Source organism: Convolutriloba macropyga, unplaced genomic scaffold (assembly GCF_964194025.1).
Source record: "Convolutriloba macropyga unplaced genomic scaffold, txConMacr16.3 SCAFFOLD_1313, whole genome shotgun sequence".
Taxonomy (NCBI): Eukaryota; Metazoa; Xenacoelomorpha; order Acoela; family Convolutidae; genus Convolutriloba; species Convolutriloba macropyga.
The window spans coordinates 1-25388 of NW_027449212.1; the positions used below are offsets into that span (position 1 = coordinate 1).

At 36.4% G+C, this 25388-nt stretch overlaps 2 protein-coding genes across 2 annotated transcripts; both read right to left on the reverse strand.

Annotated features, from left to right (window-relative positions):
* Nucleotides 1–48: 48 nt before the first annotated feature.
* LOC142354865 (cytoplasmic FMR1-interacting protein 1-like) lies at nt 49–8154 on the reverse strand. Its single transcript, XM_075407215.1, has 6 exons — nt 8009–8154; nt 7664–7848; nt 7327–7481; nt 1324–1470; nt 447–573; nt 49–263 (listed from the first exon to the last, which is right to left on the reverse strand). The coding sequence occupies exons 1-6, from the start codon at nt 8145–8147 to the stop codon at nt 60–62; spliced, it is 957 nt and encodes a 318-aa protein (XP_075263330.1). The 5' UTR covers nt 8148–8154; the 3' UTR covers nt 49–59.
* A 1630-nt stretch (nt 8155–9784) lies between these two features.
* LOC142354864 (cytoplasmic FMR1-interacting protein 1-like) lies at nt 9785–23752 on the reverse strand. Its single transcript, XM_075407214.1, has 6 exons — nt 23472–23752; nt 23139–23303; nt 16519–16630; nt 16174–16358; nt 15837–15991; nt 9785–9983 (listed from the first exon to the last, which is right to left on the reverse strand). The coding sequence occupies exons 1-6, from the start codon at nt 23595–23597 to the stop codon at nt 9794–9796; spliced, it is 933 nt and encodes a 310-aa protein (XP_075263329.1). The 5' UTR covers nt 23598–23752; the 3' UTR covers nt 9785–9793.
* Between the last annotated feature and the right edge of the window lie 1636 nt (nt 23753–25388).

The window sequence follows — 25388 nt, forward strand, 5'->3', positions numbered from 1 at the left end:
CAAAACAATTTTTTGGTTGAGAAAACGCGTGTGAACAAAAATATTGATAACTAATACGGCTAGCAAACGCAAACCTTTATTTTATCCGCAAGCTCTGGTATCACTCTATCAATGACGTCATGAAGCCGCGAAAAACAGTGTCGACCAATCAGGAAAGAGAAAATCTCTTCATATTTGATCATCACATTCTGCAATCCCTTCGCCAGACCAATTGCAATGGTCATGTCCGTTTTCTCCTCTGCATCGTAATTATATCGCGTCACCTATAAAATTCATTTTGAATTAATTTGGATCAGCCTTTTTCATTTGAATTTAAAAGACAAATAGGCTTAGATGCATCAGTGAAAAAAAATTCCTGGATCGGTAGTTTTCAATTACTAACAAACGAGTTAGTAAAAAAATATGCTTCTAGTAAATCACTGATCAAATGAACAAAAATGAGTAACCTTTGAGTAGCTCGTAATTGTGTCATCCTCCAGTGCTTTTCCATGGCAAAGCTTCCAGGCATATAGCGACAAAATAGCACCAGTTATGTTTTCCAAACATTTTAAAGCTCGCACTGCTACGTCATACCTAAACAAAACATAACCGACTAACGTCGGGCGAATTGCTCTCAAACGACCGGCGAGCGGTTGGCTTCGTCAGTAGCTAGCCACGGGGGGGGGCTTCTCAACCTCTCAGAACCGCCCTTCACACCATAAGTATAAGTATAAGTCTCCAAAACAGTTTGAGCTGAAACAGAGCTGAAAGGCTCTAAGAGCACTTAATGCCCGCTGGGCGCTACCTGTTTATCCCGTTTTTGAGGACGAAAAGTCAAAAGCGTCAGACGAAAAATCGGTCAAGCGAAAAATCGCATAAAAAAAAGACCAACAGGACTAATATAATTGCTACAAACTTCGTTTGAGAGCAATTAAAAATAGGATTGAGAACTGTAACTGATCAAGAGAAATTTTAGTTTTCTCTAAATTAGTGTTTGAAGTTTGAAAGGATCATGTAGCATGAACAAGTCCCTGTATTAACTTTTCGGACTCTAAAATTTGCTAGTTCGTATAAAAAGTAAATCATCTTCAGTTTTGTTTTTTCAACACCCTCAATATTAAATCGTGCTCCCATCTTCACTGCATTTCGTTTTCGCTCAACGTGTCAAGAATAGCAGTACCAGAAAGGCGCAACTTCTGCTTTATTAAAATGAATATTGGGATCTATTCTGTTCCATTCCATCCCACCACCCCCCCCCCCCCCCAGCTTAGCGGCCTTATATTTTTTACGCCCCAGACGTGCTATTTTTTAATATATTGAAATGGCAATGTGAGGAGTTCATACCATTGCCTAGCCACATTGTCCATGTAATTCTCGAACACTTCGTCTGCCTGAAGACGCATTGCTCTTTCCGTCATGAGATTGTAATTTCTCACCAAATCCATAATTCTGCACACTATGGCTCCGTGCTCACGCTCGAACTCTTGAAGCCTGAAAAATATTAAACTAATTTACAATAGTTTATAAACTAATTTACATTAACTATTGATAACGTTATCTTTTCCATGTTGCTCATTTCACATGGTTATGGTAATTCAGTACTTTTTGTCATGTAAATTAGGATTCTCGGGTTCAAAACTTTTTGTGCATTGCCAAAATTTCAGCTGGAGAACTTTTTATTTTTGGTTAAACCTTCCGCTTCCAAAAAAATACAGGGAGGGTATTTTTAGGGGGATCCTTACTTTTAAGACAGCAACAATTCCAAACAGCAACTCTACATTTTACTATTCCTTAGTGAAAACGCAGCTGTACCTTTACGAGCTCCAGACATATCAGACGCAGTAGCTGCGAAATAGAATTGCGTGTCGTATAATAAAGAAACAAATATAGATATATAAGTTGAAAAAGCTATCGATGCTGCCCAAAAAACTATTGAGCGATAAATTAATCAGGCTTGTTGTTGAAATTCACTCCGCAGAACTTTTTTTATTAGGGACCTTCTTCATCACGCACATGAATTCCTTTCTACTTATACTAATTCAAATTAAATTTAAGTTTTAAAGTGTAAAAGTAATTTTATTGAGTGATGTGTTGGTAGCTTGGATAGGGAGGAGGGACTGTTATGGGCAGAAAACTACTCAAAATGCCCTTTGAACCTTGAGTCTCACGAGCAGTTCCTAAGTAATGGTTACTTGACTCTGCTCGAAGTCACTGAGAACTTCTGGCGTTTATCGAGAACCGCGAAGCCGACTTTATCGAGAACCTGATGTGGGGGTCAACCTCTAACAACCGCCTTTACACCATAAGTATAAGTCTCCAAAACAGTTTATGTGAATCCCATACTTGGACACCAGTAAGCTGAAAAGCTCTAATAGAACTTAATGCCGCTAGGCGCTATCTGTTAATCTCGTTTTTAAGGACGGAAACTCAAGGGTCCGACCAAAAATCGGTCAAGCAAAAAATCAAATTAAAACATGCCCGGCAGATTGCCGGAAAATAGCCGCCATTGACTCCCATAACCAAGATGGGGATTGAAAGAAAAAACTAGTGAAAAAATAGTTTTCGAAAAAATAATAATACAAAAAAACTGCGAACTATTTTGATGCCATTCTGGAGCTGAACATACTCCTGTTTCGTAGTGAGACAACACAGGGGCTTGTATCAATACCAATAACCATTCGAGATGGTAACTGAGAACAAAGTTCGAGTAACGGGCATCTAAAATGGGGCTTTATGGGTTTATGCCGTTTCTATTTCTAATTTCGTTTTTTAATACTGACTCTGTTCATTTTGGACTGCTTTGCTGAGCAACTGCTGTCTAAAAACACTTTGAGTAGAATGGGAGAAGAGTGAAACTAGCCTAGAGAAGTCAAAAGATTTCACGCAAAATGTTGAACAAGCTGTGAACTAAGGTAAAGCAAAAAATTTTTATTCGACGAAGTAAAAACATAGCTGGACAAGTCCTGACGTCCACTTCAAAGAATTTTCATTAACTAAACAAAGATCTAGGCCTAGAGCGGACTATGAATGAATTGGGAAATCCATTTCTGAAAAAATGAGATAAAAAATTAAAAACAGAAAATCAATGGCAAATGCCACATGTGAACAAAAAACAACTAGTGAGAAAAGGGAATTTGTTTCAAACAAAAAACTAGGCCCAGAATGAACTATGAATGGATTAAGAAAAACCATTTAGAAAAATAAAACCTATCCAAAAAATCGAAAAAACAATAAAAATTAAAGTGAAATTGCAGCATGTGAACGAACAAAAAACCAATAGCTAGAAAGCGAATTTTTGATCAGAGAAAGTTTTCTCACTCTACTTTAAAATTAGAGCAAAACAATTTCACGCCGCAACAACCACTCGCTTTTTCGATCTACTTCCTGTTTCGGCGTGACGACAATCACTCCAATTTGAAATCAAAAATCAAGAAAATGTGTGAACAGATAAAAAAAACATAGCTGCCAGATTGCCAAATAGCGGCAATAGCTTCGCAGATCTGCAGTAAAAAAAAAAGTAAAAAGACCAAAAAATAGTCTTTCCATTGAAGGCTGAGATTTTACACTTTGATTAGGAATCTGTATAAGTTATTGCTGCCTCTATCAGCTGTTCTTAAATAATCTTCATCAGAGTGACACACATCCACTGGACCTTATCTCTTTGAATTAAAGTAAATAAAAGTCAAATTCAAAGTGCGGAAGTAATTTTTGAGAGTGAGGTAAGTCACGTGTGACCAGAACTTTAATCACACGAATGAACAAAAAAAGATCTCTCTCCTCTCAGAGCGCAAAAGACGTCACGCGCACGTTTCAGTTAAAATTGCATGAACCAATGAACAAAAAGTGGTTGTGACGTCATATGGTCGTAACAAAAATCTTGACGACGAAAAAAAAAACAGAAAGACAAGTACTGAAATCCAATTCAAAGAATTGAATGAAACACTTAGAAGTACTCTACCTGACCAGCAGAGCAATTGAACAATGCCAGACAAAACACAAGTTATCTCAAAAAATTGAGAAACTAAAACTATCAAACAAAATAAACATAGCTGGCAGATTGCCAGAAAATAGCCGCAATAGATTCGTAGATCGGCAGTCTAAAAAAAACAGTAAAAGAGACAGACCAAAAAAATTCGTCTTTCCATCGAAGGCTGATCTGTTATATTTTGAATGAAAATCTGTATAAGTTATTGCTGCCTCTAGTAGCAGATCTCAAATAAGCTTCATTTAAAGTGACACACACCCATTTGACCTTATCTCTTTGAATTAAAGTAAATAAAAGTCAGTTTCAAATTGAGGAAGTCATTTTTGAGAGTGAAGTAAGTCAAGTGTGACCAAAAATTTAATCACGCGCATGAACAAAAAAACTCGCTCAACTAAAAGTGAAAATGACGTCACGCATGCAATTCAGTTGATATTGCAAGAACGAATGAACAAAAAGTGGCTGTGACGTCATATGGTCGTAACAAAAATCATGACGACGAAATAAAAAAAACCAAGAGAAGGCCAATAATAGCCCCAGCTATCACTGTGCGGCCATTAAAAAAAATATACTCATTGCTAAAACTCTTGAAGCCTTTTCCCTAAGGCAAAATTTGATCCCTTCAGATATACTTATTTCAAAAATACATTCAAAACCAATTTTTGTCTGTTGAAAACTATTCAATTTCCACCTAGCAACTATTCAACTGCATACTCTCAAACCCTGGATGAGGTTACCTGGCTACTGAGGCAAGAAAAACTGAATAAATGACAAATGTTGAGAAAACTTGAAAAAATTGCAAATTTTATCAAAAAATTTCTTAAATTCGAAATTTTGAATTGTTATAAATCAACTGACACTAACAAGCATGCAGTAATTTTTTAGGTTTTTTGGCACAAATATGGACAAATATCAAAAATTTACAAAAATTTTAGGAAACCTTGAAAAAATTGCAGATCTTATCAAAAAAAGCTAAAATTCGAGCCATTAAGATGTTCAAAACCATTCCATTGTTACTAAAAAAACTATGCATTGCCCTATTGTCAGACCATAAAAGAGATTTCCTGGCCGCTGAAGCTGGAAAAAACTCAAAAAATGGCAAAAATTTTCAAAAAAAAACTTGAAAAAACTATCATTTTGCGAGTTTGTGTTTGTAGTACCAAAACACATAGCTCATAAAATGGTCATAACAAGTAATCGTGTCTCGCAAAAGGCCTTCATCAACTTTTAAAAACTTCAACCTAAGACTAATCAAACAAAAACTCAAAAAATCACAGAAAACATGAAAAATTGCACCATTTTTAGCCCAAAAACTCCTAAAAATGACCTTTTTAACCTTAAATGAAGGCCATCCCAGCAGCTGAACCACTCTAAGCACTTTAAAGACTACTAAAGCCCACTTTGGGCCTCTAATTAAACGTAATGCCCGCTGGGCTTTAACTGTTTATCCCGTTTCGAAAGATCAAAGTCATTGAAAAATGTGTGAACAGATCTTAACAAAAACAGCCGGAAGAATTCCGGAAACGACTCGAAGTGGAACTCCATTTCAACTCCATCCAACTACTCATGAAACAAAACCTGGCTCCACTAATTTATGATTATCTAGAAACAAAACCATACAACAAAAAAAAAACAAGAAAATCAAATCTGTTAAAATATGATTAAAAAAATCTGATCAAATATTGTCATAAATTGAAATCTCGAAATAAATATATCTGCCAAAACTACTTCATCAAAACAACTATTTCTTACTAAAACCACTTAAGCGAATTTTTGAAAAAAAAAACTTGGAGCCAAATTTTGAAAAAAAAAGGCTCTTACAAACAACTTGCACTAAAAAACTGGAAAAAGTTAATACATTTTTTTATATTACAAAAGCATATAAATCCAAAGAAAAATTCCTTTCAGGCAACAGGGGACCCAGATGCTCGCAAAACGACAGGCAAGTCATAACAGGCTAAAAAACAGAAAAAAAACGAAAAACTTCAAAAAGAAAAATAGTTCCAATTTTTGCCATTTTTTGTCATATTTCTCAACAAAAAAATGATTCATATCCACAAAACTGTAACCAATTCTTATCTAAAATTTTATCAAGTACAAGCGGTTTTTCAATGCCCATTTGATCCAGTAAAACAAAACAGTCAATAAAAAACGCAAATATTAGCCCGAAAATCATCAAAAAAAACATGAAAAACCTCCGGATTAGCATAAATGAAAAGGCTACATCAAAATGCCGCACGTGAACAAAAAAAATTCGCTCACTTACAGATTTTTTTTTCACACTTCAATTTCTCGCTCTCTACAAAACAGCGATAGGAACAAAGAATCAAGCGATAGGAACAAAAAATCACTCTTTTCGCTGAACTCTTCATTTCGTTCAGCAACAAAATCACTCCAAATTTCTTCACGTGTTTCATTTCCCGCTTCAAAATTCACTCCAATAAAATTGATTAAAAAAGGACTTCTCCAATACTCCTCTTCAAGTCGTAAAAAACAATACAATTCAATTTCTTTGAATAGTAAAAAAAAAACCAAGAGAAGGCCAATAATAGCCCTGGCTATCGCTGTGCGGCTAATAAAAGAAAGACAGCGCCCCAATACAATTCAAAATCTTTGAATTGTAAAAAAACATAAACCGACAAATGTCAGAAGAATTGCTCTTGAACGACAAGCGAGGCAAATTAATTCAGGGGCTGTAGCCTAGATCAATTTTTCTCTATGAGTGCAAAAAAATCGGTCCCGCCGGGATTCCAACCACTGACCTCCCGATCCACAACCACCCGCACTAACCACTGCGCTACGAATCACTTACCTCTTTATGCTCACTTGCCTCTTGTATGCTGCAACCTAATTTATATTAGCAACAAACTTTACTTGGGAGCAATAGAGATCACTCAAAAATGAAGAACGAAAGCGTGAAAAAGTCACTCGAGCAGTCAAAGAATGTTCTAGTAGAAAAGTGCAAAATTGTCAGGCAAAAAATCTGCATTAAAAAAAGACACACGTTTACAATAACTGCTATGAACAACGTTCAAGAGCAATTAATTAGGAGCGCTATACTAGCCGGCTCAGGCGGCTATTAAAAAGACCAACAAGACTAATATAATTGCTATAAACTTTCTTTTGAGAGCAATTGAAAACCTCTAGAATCTCGATACTCCTACTCGAGCCTTAAAGAGCTTCAGAAGACGAAACAAAAACCCAACACCACCGCAATATAGCTCCGCCCAGTTTACAGCTTCGAAGCTATCAAAAATAGGATTGAGACTTCAATGCGTTCCTAGGTCCCATCAATTCTTTCTTATTTGCTAATGGCCTCGTTGGACACGTGAATGCTTAATTTTTAAAGAATAGTTTTTTTCTACCTATCATGGAGTGAATTCTGTTTGTCACTTCCTTTTCCTGTCATGTCCACCAGCAGTTGGTTCTCGTCAATCGGAACATCTCCAAAATCCTTCAGAACTGAGATGCTCTTGAAACACTTGATGATTTGCTTCTTCTCTTCATCTTTGAAGCATTTCTAGAAAATCAGCATTGTTATTAAAAACAAATTTATAAATTTATTATTTTAACAGAGCAAACATCAAAAGCCCCACTTTTGTCTACAAAAAGGAATGGATAAAGAATTACATGCACTAGTAATACTACTACAAACTCAACTCTAAAGCAGAAGAAACAAAATATCGACAAATTCTAACTCACCGAAAAAATTTGGTTGTTGGACTCAAATTTCTTCTCACTTCTCATGATGAACTTTAAACAACACGAGATAATCTTCAGGTAATCTTCTTTCTCCGAAGGCATTACAAATTTCCCTTTCCCAAAGTTGTCAGCGCAAGTCAGAATAAGTTTCTTGAAAAAGTTGATGATCAATCCACTCGCAACGCCTGCAAACAAAAACGCATTGTCTTCTATTAAACAGGATGCGTTTTTAAAAATTGGCCAAAAATCATCATTTTTCTGTATGAGGGCCTTCCTAGGTTCATTTTTAATTTCTGAAGGCTTCTCTCCCTAAAATTCAAAAATTGTAGATCTTGAATAATTTACCTGCTTGCTGGTCGAGTTCTTGTAGGTATTTAAATAGTGCATCCTGCAGTGGTGTCTTCTGAGCGAAGAACATTTTCATTTCTCCCAGCTTCTGATCCTCTTCGATATTGTTCTGCAAGAAAACATAGAATGACAACATCCAATTTGATGTACGACATAACTGACTAACGTCGAACCAATTGCTATCGAAGGACTGATGGGTGGCTCAATTCTATTTTATGTCTTCAGTCAAAGGGACTGGGGGAGGGGGAAATTTCACTAAGAAATTGTAAATAGAATTGCAATTCAGATCAGAACAAACTGAAATCATTTAGATAAAGAACCCAATGAAAAAACAGAAAAAAACAGCACAAAGACAAGTCAAACTGCCGCACAAAAACTCGAATATTTCGTTCATACTTTTTCTCACCCTAATTTGTATTTACAAGGTTTTTATCCCGCGCAATTTTTATTTGTGAGCAGATCAGAAACAGAGCAGATAGATATTCAAATTGTGTGAATTGTAGAACTACGATGAGACCAATGATAGCTTTGCGACTACCTTGCGCGTACTGAAGACTAAGGGCATAAATATCACTCGAAAATGCAAGACCAGTCACGAAAACTTTCGCATCAAAAAGTTGAAATACCATTTTTTCTCTAGTTTGAAATTGGGATGACAAATTTTCTAACCGCAAAAGTTCATGAGTCAACATATATTGAATAAAGACGGTGTCCAAATACAATTCAAATTCTGTGTTTTAAATTCTTATTGTCTCCTGCAAGCTAGCATAGGAGACCTTTACAACAATTTAATGAAACTTATATGGCCTCAATTTAGAAAACTAGCCGGCGGAATGCAGGTCGATAGCCAAAAAACGATGTTGAAACCAAATTTCTCAAGTTATAAAGCCCTATAGTATTGCTTAGCTTGGGCAAAACTTTTGACTTTCGATTAGAAAACTTAAATGAAGCATCGCAAGTTAAAAAATTTCACCCAGCAAAGTAGCGCGGTTAACGAAGTCGAGAATTTCATTCTTTGTTAAAATAAACAATTTTTGATGTAAAATCTTTTTTGTATTCTTATTAAAGCACTTCTCTCAGAGGACGACGGCTGATGGGGGTAAACACTGGGTTGGGGGGGGGCAACAGCGCGGTGGGGGTGGAGGCAATAGCGGGGGTTCAACAGGGGGGAGGTGTCTCAACCTCTATGAACCGCCCTTCACACCATAAGTATAAGTCTCCAAAACAGTTTGAGCTGAAACAGAGCTGAAGGGCTCTAAGAGCACTTAATGCCCGCTGGGCGCTACCTGTTTATCCCGTTTTTGAGGACGAAAAGTCAAAAGCGTCAGACGAAAAATCGGTCAAGCGAAAAATCGCATAAAAAAAAAGACCAACAGGACTAATATAATTGCTACAAACTTCGTTTGAGAGCAATTAAAAATAGGATTGAGAACTGTAACTGATCAAGAGAAATTTTAGTTTTCTCTAAATTAGTGTTTGAAGTTTGAAAGGATCATGTAGCATGAACAAGTCCCTGTATTAACTTTTCGGACTCTAAAATTTGCTAGTTCGTATAAAAAGTAAATCATCTTCAGTTTTGTTTTTTCAACACCCTCAATATTAAATCGTGCTCCCATCTTCACTGCATTTCGTTTTCGCTCAACGTGTCAAGAATAGCAGTACCAGAAAGGCGCAACTTCTGCTTTATTAAAATGAATATTGGGATCTATTCTGTTCCATTCCATCCCACCACCCCCCCCCCCCCCAGCTTAGCGGCCTTATATTTTTTACGCCCCAGACGTGCTATTTTTTAATATATTGAAATGGCAATGTGAGGAGTTCATACCATTGCCTAGCCACATTGTCCATGTAATTCTCGAACACTTCGTCTGCCTGAAGACGCATTGCTCTTTCCGTCATGAGATTGTAATTTCTCACCAAATCCATAATTCTGCACACTATGGCTCCGTGCTCACGCTCGAACTCTTGAAGCCTGAAAAATATTAAACTAATTTACAATAGTTTATAAACTAATTTACATTAACTATTGATAACGTTATCTTTTCCATGTTGCTCATTTCACATGGTTATGGTAATTCAGTACTTTTTGTCATGTAAATTAGGATTCTCGGGTTCAAAACTTTTTGTGCATTGCCAAAATTTCAGCTGGAGAACTTTTTATTTTTGGTTAAACCTTCCGCTTCCAAAAAAATACAGGGAGGGTATTTTTAGGGGGATCCTTACTTTTAAGACAGCAACAATTCCAAACAGCAACTCTACATTTTACTATTCCTTAGTGAAAACGCAGCTGTACCTTTACGAGCTCCAGACATATCAGACGCAGTAGCTGCGAAATAGAATTGCGTGTCGTATAATAAAGAAACAAATATAGATATAAGTTGAAAAAGCTATCGATGCTGCCCAAAAAACTATTGAGCGATAAATTAATCAGGCTTGTTGTTGAAATTCACTCCGCAGAACTTTTTTTATTAGGGACCTTCTTCATCACGCACATGAATTCCTTTCTACTTATACTAATTCAAATTAAATTTAAGTTTTAAAGTGTAAAAGTAATTTTATTGAGTGATGTGTTGGTAGCTTGGATAGGGAGGAGGGACTGTTATGGGCAGAAAACTACTCAAAATGCCCTTTGAACCTTGAGTCTCACGAGCAGTTCCTAAGTAATGGTTACTTGACTCTGCTCGAAGTCACTGAGAACTTCTGGCGTTTATCGAGAACCGCGAAGCCGACTTTATCGAGAACCTGATGTGGGGGTCAACCTCTAACAACCGCCTTTACACCATAAGTATAAGTCTCCAAAACAGTTTATGTGAATCCCATACTTGGACACCAGTAAGCTGAAAAGCTCTAATAGAACTTAATGCCGCTAGGCGCTATCTGTTAATCTCGTTTTTAAGGACGGAAACTCAAGGGTCCGACCAAAAATCGGTCAGGCAAAAAATCAAATTAAAACATGCCCGGCAGATTGCCGGAAAATAGCCGCCATTGACTCCCATAACCAAGATGGGGATTGAAAGAAAAAAACTAGTGAAAAAATAGTTTTCGAAAAAATAATAATACAAAAAAACTGCGAACTATTTTGATGCCATTCTGGAGCTGAACATACTCCTGTTTCGTAGTGAGACAACACAGGGGCTTGTATCAATACCAATAACCATTCGAGATGGTAACTGAGAACAAAGTTCGAGTAACGGGCATCTAAAATGGGGCTTTATGGGTTTATGCCGTTTCTATTTCTAATTTCGTTTTTTAATACTGACTCTGTTCATTTTGGACTGCTTTGCTGAGCAACTGCTGTCTAAAAACACTTTGAGTAGAATGGGAGAAGAGTGAAACTAGCCTAGAGAAGTCAAAAGATTTCACGCAAAATGTTGAACAAGCTGTGAACTAAGGTAAAGCAAAAAATTTTTATTCGACGAAGTAAAAACATAGCTGGACAAGTCCTGACGTCCACTTCAAAGAATTTTCATTAACTAAACAAAGATCTAGGCCTAGAGCGGACTATGAATGAATTGGGAAATCCATTTCTGAAAAAATGAGATAAAAAATTAAAAACAGAAAATCAATGGCAAATGCCACATGTGAACAAAAAACAACTAGTGAGAAAAGGGAATTTGTTTCAAACAAAAAACTAGGCCCAGAATGAACTATGAATGGATTAAGAAAAACCATTTAGAAAAATAAAACCTATCCAAAAAATCGAAAAAACAATAAAAATTAAAGTGAAATTGCAGCATGTGAACGAACAAAAAACCAATAGCTAGAAAGCGAATTTTTGATCAGAGAAAGTTTTCTCACTCTACTTTAAAATTAGAGCAAAACAATTTCACGCCGCAACAACCACTCGCTTTTTCGATCTACTTCCTGTTTCGGCGTGACGACAATCACTCCAATTTGACATCAAAAATCAAGAAAATGTGTGAACAGATAAAAAAAACATAGCTGCCAGATTGCCAAATAGCGGCAATAGCTTCGCAGATCTGCAGTAAAAAAAAAGTAAAAAGACCAAAAAATAGTCTTTCCATTGAAGGCTGAGATTTTACACTTTGATTAGGAATCTGTATAAGTTATTGCTGCCTCTATCAGCTGTTCTTAAATAATCTTCATCAGAGTGACACACATCCACTGGACCTTATCTCTTTGAATTAAAGTAAATAAAAGTCAAATTCAAAGTGCGGAAGTAATTTTTGAGAGTGAGGTAAGTCACGTGTGACCAGAACTTTAATCACACGAATGAACAAAAAAAGATCTCTCTCCTCTCAGAGCGCAAAAGACGTCACGCGCACGTTTCAGTTAAAATTGCATGAACCAATGAACAAAACGTGGTTGTGAAGTCATATGGTCGTAACAAAAATCTTGACGACGAAAAAAAAACAGAAAGACAAGTACTGAAATCCAATTCAAAGAATTGAATGAAACACTTAGAAGTACTCTACCTGACCAGCAGAGCAATTGAACAATGCCAGACAAAACACAAGTTATCTCAAAAAATTGAGAAACTAAAACTATCAAACAAAATAAACATAGCTGGCAGATTGCCAGAAAATAGCCGCAATAGATTCGTAGATCGGCAGTCTAAAAAAAACAGTAAAAGAGACAGACCAAAAAAATTCGTCTTTCCATCGAAGGCTGATCTGTTATATTTTGAATGAAAATCTGTATAAGTTATTGCTGCCTCTAGTAGCAGATCTCAAATAAGCTTCATTTAAAGTGACACACACCCATTTGACCTTATCTCTTTGAATTAAAGTAAATAAAAGTCAGTTTCAAATTGAGGAAGTCATTTTTGAGAGTGAAGTAAGTCAAGTGTGACCAAAAATTTAATCACGCGCATGAACAAAAAAACTCGCTCAACTAAAAGTGAAAATGACGTCACGCATGCAATTCAGTTGATATTGCAAGAACGAATGAACAAAAAGTGGCTGTGACGTCATATGGTCGTAACAAAAATCATGACGACGAAATAAAAAAAACCAAGAGAAGGCCAATAATAGCCCCAGCTATCACTGTGCGGCCATTAAAAAAAATATACTCATTGCTAAAACTCTTGAAGCCTTTTCCCTAAGGCAAAATTTGATCCCTTCAGATATACTTATTTCAAAAATACATTCAAAACCAATTTTTGTCTGTTGAAAACTATTCAATTTCCACCTAGCAACTATTCAACTGCATACTATCAAACCCTGGATGAGGTTACCTGGCTACTGAGGCAAGAAAAACTGAATAAATGACAAATGTTGAGAAAACTTGAAAAAATTGCAAATTTTATCAAAAAATTTCTTAAATTCGAAATTTTGAATTGTTATAAATCAACTGACACTAACAAGCATGCAGTAATTTTTTAGGTTTTTTGGCACAAATATGGACAAATATCAAAAATTTACAAAAATTTTAGGAAACCTTGAAAAAATTGCAGATCTTATCAAAAAAAGCTAAAATTCGAGCCATTAAGATGTTCAAAACCATTCCATTGTTACTAAAAAAACTATGCATTGCCCTATTGTCAGACCATAAAAGAGATTTCCTGGCCGCTGAAGCTGGAAAAAACTCAAAAAATGGCAAAAATTTTCAAAAAAAAACTTGAAAAAACTATCATTTTGCGAGTTTGTGTTTGTAGTACCAAAACACATAGCTCATAAAATGGTCATAACAAGTAATCGTGTCTCGCAAAAGGCCTTCATCAACTTTTAAAAACTTCAACCTAAGACTAATCAAACAAAAACTCAAAAAATCACAGAAAACATGAAAAATTGCACCATTTTTAGCCCAAAAACTCCTAAAAATGACCTTTTTAACCTTAAATGAAGGCCATCCCAGCAGCTGAACCACTCTAAGCACTTTAAAGACTACTAAAGCCCACTTTGGGCCTCTAATTAAACGTAATGCCCGCTGGGCTTTAACTGTTTATCCCGTTTCGAAAGATCAAAGTCATTGAAAAATGTGTGAACAGATCTTAACAAAAACAGCCGGAAGAATTCCGGAAACGACTCGAAGTGGAACTCCATTTCAACTCCATCCAACTACTCATGAAACAAAACCTGGCTCCACTAATTTATGATTATCTAGAAACAAAACCATACAACAAAAAAAAAACAAGAAAATCAAATCTGTTAAAATATGATTAAAAAAATCTGATCAAATATTGTCATAAATTGAAATCTCGAAATAAATATATCTGCCAAAACTACTTCATCAAAACAACTAGTTCTTACTAAAACCACTTAAGCGAATTTTTGAAAAAAAAAACTTGGAGCCAAATTTTGAAAAAAAAAGGCTCTTACAAACAACTTGCACTAAAAAACTGGAAAAAGTTAATACATTTTTTTATATTACAAAAGCATATAAATCCAAAGAAAAATTCCTTTCAGGCAACAGGGGACCCAGATGCTCGCAAAACGACAGGCAAGTCATAACAGGCTAAAAAACAGAAAAAAAACGAAAAACTTCAAAAAGAAAAATAGTTCCAATTTTTGCCATTTTTTGTCATATTTCTCAACAAAAAAATGATTCATATCCACAAAACTGTAACCAATTCTTATCTAAAATTTTATCAAGTACAAGCGGTTTTTCAATGCCCATTTGATCCAGTAAAACAAAACAGTCAATAAAAAACGCAAATATTAGCCCGAAAATCATCAAAAAAAACATGAAAAACCTCCGGATTAGCATAAATGAAAAGGCTACATCAAAATGCCGCACGTGAACAAAAAAAATTCGCTCACTTACAGATTTTTTTTTCACACTTCAATTTCTCGCTCTCTACAAAACAGCGATAGGAACAAAGAATCAAGCGATAGGAACAAAAAATCACTCTTTTCGCTGAACTCTTCATTTCGTTCAGCAACAAAATCACTCCAAATTTCTTCACGTGTTTCATTTCCCGCTTCAAAATTCACTCCAATAAAATTGATTAAAAAAGGACTTCTCCAATACTCCTCTTCAAGTCGTAAAAAACAATACAATTCAATTTCTTTGAATAGTAAAAAAAAAACCAAGAGAAGGCCAATAATAGCCCTGGCTATCGCTGTGCGGCTAATAAAAGAAAGACAGCGCCCCAATACAATTCAAAATCTTTGAATTGTAAAAAAACATAAACCGACAAATGTCAGAAGAATTGCTCTTGAACGACAAGCGAGGCAAATTAATTCAGGGGCTGTAGCCTAGATCAATTTTTCTCTATGAGTGCAAAAAAATCGGTCCCGCCGGGATTCCAACCACTGACCTCCCGATCCACAACCACCCGCACTAACCACTGCGCTACGAATCACTTACCTCTTTATGCTCACTTGCCTCTTGTATGCTGCAACCTATTTTATATTAGCAACAAACTTTACTTGGGAGCAATAGAGATCACTCAAAAATGAAGAACGAAAGCGTGAAAAAGTCACTCGAGCAGTCAAAGAATGTTCTAGTAGAAAAGTGCAAAATTGTCAGGCAAAAAATCTGCATTAAAAAAAGACACACGTTTACAATAACTGCTATGAACAACGTTCAAGAGCAATTAATTAGGAGCGCTATACTAGCCGGCTCAGGCGGCTATTAAAAAGACCAACAAGACTAATATAATTGCTATAAACTTTCTTTTGAGAGCAATTGAAAACCTCTAGAATCTCGATACTCCTACTCGAGCCTTAAAGAGCTTCAGAAGACGAAACAAAAACCCAACACCACCGCAATATAGCTCCGCCCAGTTTACAGCTTCGAAGCTATCAAAAATAGGATTGAGACTTCAATGCGTTCCTAGGTCCCATCAATTCTTTCTTATTTGCTAATGGCCTCGTTGGACACGTGAATGCTTAATTTTTAAAGAATAGTTTTTTTCTACCTATCATGGAGTGAATTCTGTTTGTCACTTCCTTTTCCTGTCATGTCCACCAGCAGTTGGTTCTCGTCAATCGGAACATCTCCAAAATCCTTCAGAACTGAGATGCTCTTGAAACACTTGATGATTTGCTTCTTCTCTTCATCTTTGAAGCATTTCTAGAAAATCAGCATTGTTATTAAAAACAAATTTATAAATTTATTATTTTAACAGAGCAAACATCAAAAGCCCCACTTTTGTCTACAAAAAGGAATGGATAAAGAATTACATGCACTAGTAATACTACTACAAACTCAACTCTAAAGCAGAAGAAACAAAATATCGACAAATTCTAACTCACCGAAAAAATTTGGTTGTTGGACTCAAATTTCTTCTCACTTCTCATGATGAACTTTAAACAACACGAGATAATCTTCAGGTAATCTTCTTTCTCCGAAGGCATTACAAATTTCCCTTTCCCAAAGTTGTCAGCGCAAGTCAGAATAAGTTTCTTGAAAAAGTTGATGATCAATCCACTCGCAACGCCTGCAAACAAAAACGCATTGTCTTCTATTAAACAGGATGCGTTTTTAAAAATTGGCCAAAAATCATCATTTTTCTGTATGAGGGCCTTCCTAGGTTCATTTTTAATTTCTGAAGGCTTCTCTCCCTAAAATTCAAAAATTGTAGATCTTGAATAATTTACCTGCTTGCTGGTCGAGTTCTTGTAGGTATTTAAATAGTGCATCCTGCAGTGGTGTCTTCTGAGCGAAGAACATTTTCATTTCTCCCAGCTTCTGATCCTCTTCGATATTGTTCTGCAAGAAAACATAGAATGACAACATCCAATTTGATGTACGACATAACTGACTAACGTCGAACCAATTGCTATCGAAGGACTGATGGGTGGCTCAATTCTATTTTATGTCTTCAGTCAAAGGGACTGGGGGAGGGGGAAATTTCACTAAGAAATTGTAAATAGAATTGCAATTGAGATCAGAACAAACTGAAATCATTTAGATAAAGAACCCAATGAAAAAACAGAAAAAAACAGCACAAAGACAAGTCAAACTGCCGCACAAAAACTCGAATATTTCGTTCATACTTTTTCTCACCCTAATTTGTATTTACAAGGTTTTTATCCCGCGCAATTTTTATTTGTGAGCAGATCAGAAACAGAGCAGATAGATATTCAAATTGTGTGAATTGTAGAACTACGATGAGACCAATGATAGCTTTGCGACTACCTTGCGCGTACTGAAGACTAAGGGCATAAATATCACTCGAAAATGCAAGACCAGTCACGAAAACTTTCGCATCAAAAAGTTGAAATACCATTTTTTCTCTAGTTTGAAATTGGGATGACAAATTTTCTAACCGCAAAAGTTCATGAGTCAACATATATTGAATAAAGACGGTGTCCAAATACAATTCAAATTCTGTGTTTTAAATTCTTATTGTCTCCTGCAAGCTAGCATAGGAGACCTTTACAACAATTTAATGAAACTTATATGGCCTCAATTTAGAAAACTAGCCGGCGGAATGCAGGTCGATAGCCAAAAAACGATGTTGAAACCAAATTTCTCAAGTTATAAAGCCCTATAGTATTGCTTAGCTTGGGCAAAACTTTTGACTTTCGATTAGAAAACTTAAATGAAGCATCGCAAGTTAAAAAATTTCACCCAGCAAAGTAGCGCGGTTAACGAAGTCGAGAATTTCATTCTTTGTTAAAATAAACAATTTTTGATGTAAAATCTTTTTTGTATTCTTATTAAAGCACTTCTCTCAGAGGACGACAAAGTCGTTATCGTACCAATGGAGATATGTACTGTTTTCTTAGAGCGATGATAAACGTTGTATATACGTGGTATAAGCATATGCTATAATAAAAAGTAAAGCATAAATCTTAGCGTCCCGAGGGGCTTGTTGCTTTGAGATGAGCGCGCTTGCGTCCGAGAGCCAAGTAAAAGAACCCAGGGCAATGTTTTTCACGATTTAAATTATTTACAGAACCAAAGGGTAATAACCAACTTTGTCCCCGGTGACTAAAACTTGAGGAAAATTTCATACCCCTTCATGTGACTTTCGGTATTGTACAAGTGTTAGCTAATCAAATAGCACTGCAGTCCCCAATCTACGTACTCTTGTATTCCTGATCTACTTGACAAATTTGAGGTGATCAGATTACTTCACCAATTTATGATCCAGAAAACAATGAAAGCAAGTCTAGCGAGCCCCGCTAAGTTAGGGCTTTAAAAAGGTCAATTAGAAGAAAGCCCCTACCCTAAAAGGGTAGTCGGTCAACTGGGGGCAGCAAGTCAACTCTTGTGTATATTTAAGTCCTGACAGTAGTCAAAACTTAAAGCATCATAAGCGAAAGGTGGTGAAAGTCACAAGCATCAGAATTCTAAACACAGCCGGCAAGTTGTCGGAAAACAGCCGCCGTTGACCCGCTTGACGCACATTGGTATTGCAAAAGAAAACGCAAAAAATTAGGAGATCGAAATTTACACAATTTTTCTGAGTGTCGAAGTGTTCTTATTTCGTGTGTAAATTCTGCACGTTCGGGTAAAATCGAAAATTAGACTTAGTTCAGCTTGAACATAGGCTATTAAGCATAGCACTAATGGCAGCTAGCAACCGCTTTAATGAACTTTGAAAACAAAATTACGACTTAATGACGGGACTTAATAAGTTGTTCCCTTTTCTTTTGATTTTGCTCTCTTGACTTTGACTGTATTCACTACATTACGTAATTCAATACGTCTAAGGATTTAAAATCCATTTAGTTGAAACAGTGAGTGAAGTAGTGAGAGTTGAGAAACTTAAGAAGTCAAACTAAACAGAAAAATAACCATTGCTAAACCTGTTGACACTTTCACCCTGAATGCAAAATACGATAGAAATCACTACACTCATTAATTCCCGTAGAAACCTTGAAAGAGTATTATTTGCCACTAAAGGTAGATAAACGAGAAATATGACAAATACTTCAAAAAACTGGAAAGGGCAAAATTTCGCAGAATATTTTAAATCAATTTTTTGTTTCTGAAGTTCCCTCCTGTAACCCATCTGCAAGACTTAAAAAAAGTTTTGTTGGCCAGTAAAGACCGTTAAAGAAATTTCAAAAAATTTCAAAAATATTACAAACATTAACAAAATCTTGCTAAAAGTCGTGATATTATCTTCCAAACAATCTCATTATTTCCAGAGATTATCCAGTATCCCAATTTCAAGCGTTAAATAGTTTTACTGGCTCATTAACATCGCTTAACTTGGAACAAGATAACAATTTTAGAAAAAAATGCCTTTTTTACATGGTTAAAATTCGTGATATAAAAATTTTTAAAAACATTTCGTTAACACTAGAATCTATGCAAAAACCTATTATCAAAGCATGGAGAAGGTTCCTGGCCCTTGCGGCTGGAGAAACCTAAGATAAAAATTATCAAAAAAACTCGCAAAAAGTGCAGGTTTTATTGAAAATTGCTAAAATTTGTGATATAAAAAATTGAAAACTATGTCATAGCCAATAAAAGTTTTTCGGTAACTCAAAAACAAACCCTACGGGAGATTTTCTGGCCCATGGGGCTGGAAAAACCTGAATAAAGACAATAAATATTAGAGAAATCAAAATTGCAAGATTTGTCAAAAATTTCTAAAATTCCTGATGTTAAAATCTCTAAAACCATTCAATTACATCTAGAAAATATGCAGTAGGCTACTGTTAAACCCTAGAGGAGGTTCTTTGGCTCTTGGGGCTGAAGAAACCTAAAAATAACAAATTCCAAAAATACCTGAAAAAAATTTCACGTTTCATCAAAAAATTGCTGAAATTCGTAAAGCTAAAAGTTGGAAACCTGTTGATTAACACTAGAAACTATGCAGTAACCTAAAATCAAACCCTGGAGGAAGTTTCTTGACACCTACACATGAAAAAACTCGAATAATGACAAAAATTGTAAAAATTAGTATAAAGTTGCGTGTTTCTGTCTGCGGTACTAAAAAATTTAGCTCTTAAAAAGGTCATCAACTTCAACAAACTCAATTTTAGACTGGTTCATCAAAAAAAAATGAAAAATGACAAAACGCGAAAAATTGCAACATTTTGGGAAGTAAGACATTCCCAGTAGCTTCACCAATCTAACTACTTGAAGCACTACAAAACGTGGCTAAGAGCATCTAAATGAAACTTGATGCCCGCTGAGCTTTACCTGTTTATCCCGTTTTGAAAGCTCACAATCATGAAAAAAGGTGTGAAAACATCTTACAGAAAAAAGACGGAGCACCAATACAATCCAGTACTTCAATTGTAAAAAAGAGAGCACCTAAATAATAGCCGTTGAGAGGCTGACGGCTGCTATTAATCAAAATAGATATGATATATAGCAATCAAACTAAAACGTGTAGTATTTTTGAATCAGAATTAGAAAAAATCTAGGAATATTTAGGACAACAGCCTCCCTTCCACTCCAATGGTTCCTATCGATGCCTCTACTGCAGGGCACCGGCGCATGGTGCGTGCACCACGGAGGCAGGAGTATGGAGCTACGCATGTGATCACGTCCCAATATAAATTTTCTTTATCGCTGATCCTGGAAGCCAATCTCTGTATGGCTTTTGATGCTGACGGACCGGCTCCTCCTGTACATGAGAAAGGTATCGGACAGAGGGTGGCTTTCTCGATTTCGATTATCCATTGTTCGTATTTCAGCTTCTTGATGGAATTTCAGCTTTCGGAAATTCAAGTATTTCACCTTCTTCAGTTAGGGCTTAAAACTAAGATTTTCCACAGAAAACAAATAAAGATGAATCTAAGGCTGTGCTTGTCTTCAGCATTCAGCGATTGTTTCAGTGATTATTTTTCATCCGCGGTCTTCTAATTAAAGCAACTCGCGCATGTTTTGCCGTGGTAGATAACTATCAAAACCTGATAATTAAAGCTATAAATTCAAGTGATCAAAATATTCCAAGCTAATCAAATAATTTTATTGTAGGTGGCTCAAGTCATTTCATGTTGAAGATTCAGAAACTCAGCTTTTAAAATGGCCAACTTAAATTTGTTCGAGAAATTAGTTACGTTATTTTACAGTGCCGAAGTAGTTCTACAATACGGAGATCCTCAGAATTTTGTTTTCAGAAAAAAGGGAAAATGTAAATTAGGAAATTGTTTGTATTTTAGGTAACTGTATTGCTTAAATCTATCATTAAAATGACAAACATCAGCTGAGAAGGCAAGACAAAGGACAGACAGTATTAGAAAATACACAACTAATGACGAAATTAGATGAGTCAAACTAACAGCCTCCCCTCTTCAACCAAAGCTCCCATCGAAGCATCAACAATTTCGCGCCGCCTAAGTGTCGTTGAACCATGAATGCAGATAATGGAACTCCTCAGGAGAGCAAAGCTGATTTTTGGCCTTAGATATGATGATATCAGCGTAGCTGTCCTCTTTTCGCGCAAAGAGCTTTGATGCCAGTTGTTTCAGCGCTTTTGTAGCTGATGGGCCAGCTCAACCAGTGCATGCGAAGACAAGCGGACAAAAGGTTGCTTTCTAAACCTCAGTTATTCTTAGTTCATATTTGTTCTTTTTATTAGATTCATGGTACTTGTAGGTTTCGCTACTGCTTTCAGGGCAACTTTTTGGCAGCGGGTTGAAAATTTTCACATTAAAATAGGTTTTGTTAAATCTCGATTCCCAAAGACCGTTGGCCCTGATATCTAATCTTGCATCATCGTCAGTTGTCGTCGATTTGAGAGCAAAGGTTTCCCCTTGCAACGGCTGAAGATGAGGTTCAATTTCGACATCGTGACAGACATCATTTAACAAGTCCGCAGAGAAATCGCGAAGTTCATTATGTCTCATGTGCTTGTATCCTCCTTTCGGACAGTGGATGGCATGTGCCAGTGAGGTTTTCAATGCATGCGCATAGTGATGACATCTTCATTGGGTGCCAGCCATAGCGAAGGGCAATGCCATCACGGAACTCGCTTTTCGTTAGGTCAAAGTGATATCGCTTCAGTGACATAGCGTTCAACCAGCTTGATGCTCTCTTTTAACTAGCTAAGTTAAGTGAGCGAATCTCGTTCTTATTCAATTCGCTTTTAATTCTCGTCCTTTTTATTTGATAGCAAGCTCTTTCTCCTTATCGATTTCTTGTATGATTTGTTGTTGCTTTTGTTCGGCTTCGGGCAGAGATAGGGATAAGGGACTTGACAGTTGAACTGATCGTTCATATTCCCTAAATCGGTCTTCAGATTTACGGATGTTCAGGCCACCCTCCCTTATCGACAACGAGATATTCCTGGATTTTTCATTGTAGGCGGTGTCCTTTAATAGATCAGGTAATGACTCATCGTTGGTTGATTTATCGCATTCTCGTAAAAGGTTTCAATATTGGGTGTTGTACGTGCTAAGAAGTTCAATTTGTGCTGAACCGATGAAGTGAACGATTTATAAACATTTTGAGGTGAAACATTGGCATGAGCGGCCAGCTTTTTTAACAACAATTTCTGCTGTTTAAGTGATCGTTCACAAAATTCTGTTCTGCATTTTCAGAACCTATCACACTACCAAGTAGTCTACAGCCGTCAACTATTTCCACTTCGTCGTGAGTAAAAATCAGCTGTGCTTTTTCAAAAAGATGTTCTTTGGTAATGATGTGGCATTTGGAGAGATGGTAACCAAAAGCAGGACCATGTTTTTTCAATGAGTCAAAACTTTTTCAAGTTATCAAGAGAGGCTATAGCGTTGCCATTGTCCGCATACCACTTTTAAACTGTGAAGCAATCGTCAAGAAGTTCAATATAGGGTATAATGGCAATTCCATACATCGACATCGCTAGGCGGTCGCCTTGGGTTGTACCTTACTGAGAGAATTATGTTTGTTTGTTAATAAACAAATTTGATGGTTCACGATATGAATTACATATGCAATGATAAAGAGAAGGGTATAATTTCTTGATGTTTCGTAAGGCAAGATCGCGGTTGAGACTATTGGAAGCTTTTTTGCTTCGATAAGCAAGATCGCTTCCGAATCTGTGTTTTTAAAAGCAGCTCTCAATGAATGGATTGCATGGTCAATTCCCCCTTTTTGACCCATACCATTGCTGATCACCACCTAATATCTTAAGGCCGGTTTTAATACATTTGACAATAGTTCTTCCAATAATTCTCCTGGGGACTTTCCAAAAAAACCAAACAGGTGAACAATTTCGCAGACATGAGATAGTACCAGCAAATGGTAACTTTATCATTATGATATTCCACATTTTGCACTCGTATTAGAATTAATACGTATTAGAATTGGCATATATCTTTACCGGTGCAACTCCAGCATTCTTGGCCTTGATCAGCGTCCTGTTATACTCAGCAAAATCGTTCCTGAATGCTGCATTGAAACAGATCAAATTGTCCAAAGCCACGAACGATCCCAACATTTTGCCCATGGTTACTAGACACGTCTCAGAATAAAAGTTCTTGTTCGCCTGAAATTGAAACAACATTTTAGATGAGTCAACACTTGCATTTTTGGATACCTGTTGCAACACAGTTAACGTTTTAATTAATCCCGTAATGATAAGACATAGTACTTGCCTTTTTCTACTAGGCGAGTAGAATGCTTTGCTGTTTGAATTATAGTGAAATTGACTTACACCAGGTCGACTATCATCCCCCTTGACCAGACTTTGTGAGAACTTGTAAATTTCCCCAGCAAGAAACTTGGCTGACTCTTGGTGGTACTTGTACAACTGGAACGCCTTTCGTATTTCCGGTTCCATTACCTGTTTGATAAAAAGCCATCATAATAAGAAGCAAAGGGGCGTAGCTATCTGAAATGGTTGGACAAGTCTGACTAAAATGCCTCGACAGCAAATCAAAAACTTGACATTTCTAGAAGGTTCAAACTTGCTATCTACTGATTGAGAAAAACTTTGAGAAAGGGCTTCCTTCCGGGCAGGACTGCACATCAGTAGTGGCAAATCGAATTCAATTTGCCACTACTGATTTTGCCACTACCTTCCAATTCATTGATTTTGTGGAAACCACAAATATAAACGTTGGCTTTGGTAGGGATGTTAGCATTGGGGGAGGAGGTAATCGGAGTGGGGGAGGGGTGGTCAAGCGTTGGGAGGGGGATGGCGAGCTCGATGAAAGAGGCTCCCAATAGCCAGGGGGAGGAGGGCAGACGGGGATTCGTTTGGGGGGGGGGGGGGGGGGGGTGATTGAGAGGGGTCAAACTTTTAACATTAACAACTGCCCTTCAAACCTCTCCTCAAAGGTTTTGGTGAATCTCATAATAAGAGAATAGTAAGGCTTTAAAAGCGCTGCTCAGCCATTTTATGCCCTCCGGTCTTTACCTGTTTATCCAGTTTTTGAGGACGAAAAGTTAAAAGGCAAAATCGGTCAGGCAAAAAATTCAATAAAAAAGACCACGGGACTAAAATAATTGCTACAAACTTCGTTTGAAAGCGATTACAAATCAATCAAATGACTCACTTAGTAGTCAGATTTTTAATGTTCTAAAATTGGTTACAAATATGGTTAAATGTCGACAAACCGTCAACTGTAATCTTCAAAGCACGGTAACTGAACTGAAGAACTGCAAATTAGATGAAAACCTATGACCCTCAACGAAAATATAGCCCCCCGCTATGGTATGATTATCATAGCGGGCAAGACCCAAAAATTGATTAAAAACATGTTAGCATAAATAAAGAAAACTATAACTCAATACATTAGTCTGTAAACTCATTTTAATTCACAATTTTTTGATCTTCAGTTTTGGTTCGGTAATTTTGCAAAAAAGTTGAAACAAGAATCAGTCCAGCATTCAAGCTACCATTTTGCAGGAATTGTCTAAAACCAGCATTGACTTGAACTCCATTTCAAAACTTATGAACAGTTTATTGTTGCTTCTGAGGACGAATTTTTTTACATTGAACAAAAATACCCGTAGTGGATGATCGAATTGACAATGGTTAAAGATGCAGAGAAGAAGGAATTATCAATCTAAATTGATTTAAAAAAACGAACGTTTTCGAACAGTTCTGTCTCCAATAAATTTCTGTCTCCCTTTTTCGAGAGGTTACCAGGTGCAAATATTGAGACTAACTCGAAAGATGCCAGAGCCTCTTAGGGTTCAAATTGGATGATGAGATACTAGTATACTGTGTTACGATGTTAAGCTTGTATACCGATGTACCGGTTGAGGAGGCAATTGAAAATGCGCTTATAGAACTGCACTCCAGTGATGAGGTTCCTGAGACTCCGAGGTCAGCTATGAAGAGTCTTTTGAGACTAGCCGTAGCCAATGTTCACTTAAAGTGTAATAAAATGCAAAAGAAACCGATTTGTCAAATTAATTTACTTCCGATATTTAAAACAAACGCTTTCGAACTTAACGTTCATCGTCAGGTTAAAACTGTTTTACAAATTGTTAAAAGATAAAATGAATATGAATTTACATTTGTCTGAGACCACATTTAAAACATTTCTAGGAGCTATTCTAAAAATTTCAATCGAAAATTTTTCCATTTATACAATATTTAGCCTATTTACAACTCATATTT